Source organism: Aegilops tauschii, chromosome 7 (genome assembly GCF_002575655.3).
Source record: "Aegilops tauschii subsp. strangulata cultivar AL8/78 chromosome 7, Aet v6.0, whole genome shotgun sequence".
Classification (NCBI taxonomy): domain Eukaryota; kingdom Viridiplantae; phylum Streptophyta; class Magnoliopsida; order Poales; family Poaceae; genus Aegilops; species Aegilops tauschii.
The window spans coordinates 588,388,984-588,393,615 of NC_053041.3; the positions used below are offsets into that span (position 1 = coordinate 588,388,984).

General features: G+C 48.5%; 1 protein-coding gene across 1 annotated transcript; it reads left to right on the top strand.

The window, feature by feature from the left end:
- The first annotated feature begins 3,866 nt into the window (after positions 1-3,866).
- Positions 3,867-4,178, top strand: LOC109776656 (nuclear transcription factor Y subunit C-4-like). The gene has a single exon (XM_020335313.1). The coding sequence runs from the start codon at positions 3,867-3,869 to the stop codon at positions 4,176-4,178; it is 312 nt and encodes a 103-aa protein (XP_020190902.1).
- Positions 4,179-4,632: the final 454 nt, after the last annotated feature.

A 4,632-nucleotide genomic window follows, 5' to 3' on the forward strand; every position in this document is an offset into this window, starting at 1 on the left:
GATGGGACGGGGGCGGGATCGGGGGAAACCCTTGGCCGTCGGCGGAGGCCACGACAATGGCGGCGCCTTTGTGGGCGTCGGTTCCCTTCTTGGAGGCCTTGTCGAGGTCCTATCCCGTTTCTCACTGTGCTCTTCATTTGGGCGAAAGCTCTAGTTCCCCTTGCGGGCGACGGCGTCGTACCTTCGTCGCGCTCCTTCTTGAAGGCGTCGCCTGGGGTTCCCGGAAGCACGGTGGGCGCTTTGTGGTGCGTGTGAGGTGTTTGGCGGCGGCCATGTGTGCGGAGTTTTATCTATTCTACCGCTGATCTTCATCTTGTGGTAGCGCTCCATCTACTTGGCGATGTTCTAGCGTAGGTGGTGGTCGTCATTTGGCGTCATGGTGGCGTTGATGGCGGAGGAGCCTGCCAAGGGTGGCACTTCAATCTGTTTGGAGATGGACCAGTGGAAGATGGCGGAGACGACACCTGTGAGTGCGTCAGACCGGTTTATGCCCCAGACCCGGTATGTGGCTAGGCTGGGGATTCCGGCTTTTGATGTTAGGTTTAGGTGAGTGGTCTGGGTAGTGGCCCAGCTAGCACCCCTTCATCATATGAATAGGAGTAGCGGCATATGTTGCCTAGATGGTGGATTCAGGCATATTGTTGTAACACTTTGTAAGCTCCTCGAGAATAATCAATAAAGTGGCCGTATGCATCTTCCAGATGCAGAGGCCGGGGGTCATCCTCCTTTTCTTAAAAAAAAACTAAGTATGATTGTTGAGCATTTTGGATTAGCTGTCACTAGTATTTTTTGGTGGGGAGATTAGCCGCATCACTAGTAACAGCCACCCAACCAATCCAAGAGTGTTTAATTTCTTCTTGCCATTTTACTACTACCATTATTACATATTTTTAGTACAGAGCAATGAATTAGTAGTTGATTTGGTGGTCCTCTGTAAGTATAGGTGAACAATGAGCATAGGGAGCGTATTAGTAATATACATTTCAGAAATTTTTCTCGTTTCCTGATGCAATTTTTATTTCCGTGCATATATTATTTGAAGCATGCCAAATTGTCTTATACAAGCAAATGGAAATCTCATAATAACTAGACAGTAGCTTTTACTCCTCATGCCATGGGTGCTCTGCCAAATCAACTACCGAACGTTTTGCATTTTGTGAGATTATCTAGATTATTTGTCTCTACTCTGTTCAATCTGTCACGTACTTTTAAGATACAATAATAATAGACAAATAGATAGATGTGTGTGGCTATGTTATACTAAATGTTGTTTAAAATGAGCTCGCACCGCTCACAGTAATCACCAAAACAATTCCTGAGGTTATTCTCATCTTCGTTCTCCTGGTGGCACTAAGGGGTGGTCTAGGATGCTCGATTCGTAAAATCGAGGAATCGAGGACACCACCCTTGCTCTTCACTCAGGGCCGTGAGCTCTTCATCCTCAAGCTCACAATCCGCTCCAGGTTGGACACCGAGAACAACAAGTGTCGCACAGGGAGGTCCGATGATGAGAACGGGTGGGAGCGGCGAAGCCATGGTCCATGCATCTGGATAGGATAGGCTTTGTGTGCCGACTCGACACATCGGGTGACTGCCATAGGAACTGCTAGATGCCGCCACGGAGTTGGGCGGCGGCGAGCGGGTGCCCGCCCATAAAAAGTCGAGCGCCGGGGAGGGGAGAGAGAGTTTAGGGAGAATAGCCTTTTGTGGTCAGATTTGAGCAAGGATGAGGTGGTTCACCTCAAACTTTTGAGTTATTGGATTTGAGGGAAGTGCTCAGCTCCTCCAACAAAACATTTTAGGGAGTTAAAAGAGATACGAGGGATGGGTTAGAGATGCTCTATTATAGAGTACCAGCAAATTAAACAACCGAATGTTTTTTTTTTTTGAGTTTGTGGATTATTGTCTCTAGACTGGTTAACCACACTTATTGTTTATATATATATAAAATAGAGCTCACACTCTTCAACATAAACCCTGAAAATAATTTGGTCTCACTTACCACCCCCTTCTGGCCTACGCTTTCCACTGTTCTTTTGGAACTGTGTGATTTCCAATTGAGTGTACGCCTTGATCAATTTTGGACAATGTGGGTTTGCATTGGTGGTGGTAAACAGGTAGCGTGCATGCCTGGTTCGACTTTTCACTATTTTTTTTTTCTTGCCAGTGATTTCGATTTCCACCCTAGCTAGTCTTGTGCTGGTTGCATGAAGAAAACAAGAGGCAGTAATGTGACGGTGGGAGAGGGAGACGCGTCGTGCCTTTGGCCAGCGGAGTTGAGTAGCTAGCTGAATGATGATGCAGAACAGATGCTTTCACGTTGAGGCAACTAAAGCACGTAGTACGTACCAGCCCGCGTGCCACGTCCCTCCAACATCCTCTTCATGCTACAAACAAGTGGTTTCCGTTTCCAGCAATGCCCGGGCCACAGCCATGGCCAGTGCTGCACACGCTCCCGAGTAATTCTGTACCAGCCCGCGTCTCCATGATTGATCTAGCTAGCTTGTAGTATTATTTTCCTGTACTGATTTTTTTTTGCGGGGGTAAAAAGAAGTGTATTACTCAAGAGCAAATAAGTTCATCCCTACACATACTAGGGATATTAGCCGGTCCAGAACGAAGCCAAACAACCGTGCGGTTCTCCGATCTACCAAAGTTTGCTAGAACATGACTTACATTATTTTGCTCTCTAGGAATATGAGTAACTACACACTCTCTTTGACCCAAAAGAAACTTGATCTCAGAAATTACCATGGCGTATATGGATCTATTATGTTCTGTTGATGTGATCATCTCGACTGCCATCTTGCTATCACACTCCAGGATGATTGGAAGTTCCGTCCACTGAAGCGCCAAAGCCAATCCTTCCATGCAGCCAGCAAGCTCAGCATGCATGACGTCAGGGCAGGAAAAAAGAGAGCGGCAAGCCGAGAAGATGATGGCGCCGTCCTGGTCACGCAATATCATGCCGGCGCCTGCAGTGCCATCGGCCGTTGACAGAGACCCATCAACGTTCAGCTTGTTCCATCTTGTAGGAGGAGGCTGCCATTTAGAAGGTGGTGGCTTTGGAATTTTTGAATGCACCAAAGGCTGAGCCACACCATCCTCATCTGCCACCATCTTCCTTTTCACTAGCTCCACCGTGGAATAGTGTTGCAGGTTCAACAAGGAGGACACATAGCTCTGCAGAAAACGTTTAGACGCTTCCACTGGTGGTGCTGGCTTATGATGGGTAATTTCATTCCGCACATGCCAACACCTCCACAACAGCATCAATAGACGCAGCCGATCGCCGTCGTTCAGGTCCGCCATGGAGTGTAAGAGCCACTCCGGCCCGGTATTACACATCGACGTAATCCCAGGGATGCACCACACCTTTGCCATAGCTTGCGAGAGTTCCACTGCACGCGCACACCTACAAAAAGTGTAAAATGTGTCCTCACGCTCGAGCCCACATAACGGACATATGTCAGTTTTTTCAATGTGACGATCAAACTTGTTAGCCCAAGTTGCAAGTGAATTTGTTTATGTAAACATGAGGAAGATTAACCTGGATGATTTTTTTTACTTGGGAGGTCTATTTTGTGAAGAGGGACCACAACCTAGAGATATCGAGGCTAGGACAGGAGAGTGCATGGAAATTTCAACATGCATCGCGTCGCCCCATCCCAGGGTGGGTCAAGGGCGCTCCTCTTCCAAACCTTAGGATCCACCGCCTGGTCCTCCCCTTTCCCTGCACCACCGCCAGGCGAAGCATGTGCGGCCAATGGTGGTGGCAAGGGCCTTCCTCGTGACGTCTCTGGATCTAAAGGCGATAGATCCAGGCGAATGGTCAGGCATGCCTGGTGGACAAGCGAGGTCTGGAGATGATGATGAGTTCATGGATGGTCACCGAGGAGAACAATCGTCGGATCTTGAAGAAGAGTGATGTTGCCGCTGCTGTTGCTAGGACTGACGTCTACGACTTCCTGGTGGACATAATCCTCGGGGACGAGATGAAGGAGGTGGGATTCGCGCTTCACAGAGCCGGGCAGCCGCCACCCTTGGGGGCTCCGGCTGGCGCATACCCGTATTACTACCCGCCGCAGCTGCAGGTGCCAGGCGCAGCAATGGGGCACGGTGGCCAGCAGGTGCCGCAGGGGCATCTGCCGCATGTGTGGATAGATCTTCAGGAATAGCAACAGAAGGGACATCATGCGGAGGATCAGCAATCTGAAAGTGGCTGACAACATGTGAGCCATCACTAAAGTTCAGTATCCTCATTTCAGCCAGGACATCCAAAGTTCCAAACTAATTTTTAGCTTTTTGCAATAGCTTATATGATCGCTTGTTTTATTTGTCAGCATGGGAGAGATTGACTGGTTCCTTCATGCAAGTTTTGTTCTTGTCACGGTGTCTTTACCGAAGGGATTATGCTTCGAGACCAATTGGTTAAAATTTACCATGCCGTGTCCATTTCCGTAATTCTGTGACTCCGAATTGAAAGTTGGCCTCTGGATTCCGGTCATGTCTTTTCGATATGCAATCGTCGAGTGCCATACCATTGCATGAAGTTTTCTTGTATGAAGTTTTCTTGTCCCGATGAAGCTGATTTGGTTCTGGGCTCCTGGCTGAATGTCCGATGGTGTTTTG

Coding starts and splice junctions, on each gene's coding strand:
- LOC109776656 (XM_020335313.1), top strand. CDS start 3,867: ATGATGATGAGTTCATGGATGGTCACCGAGGAGAACAATCGTCGGATC.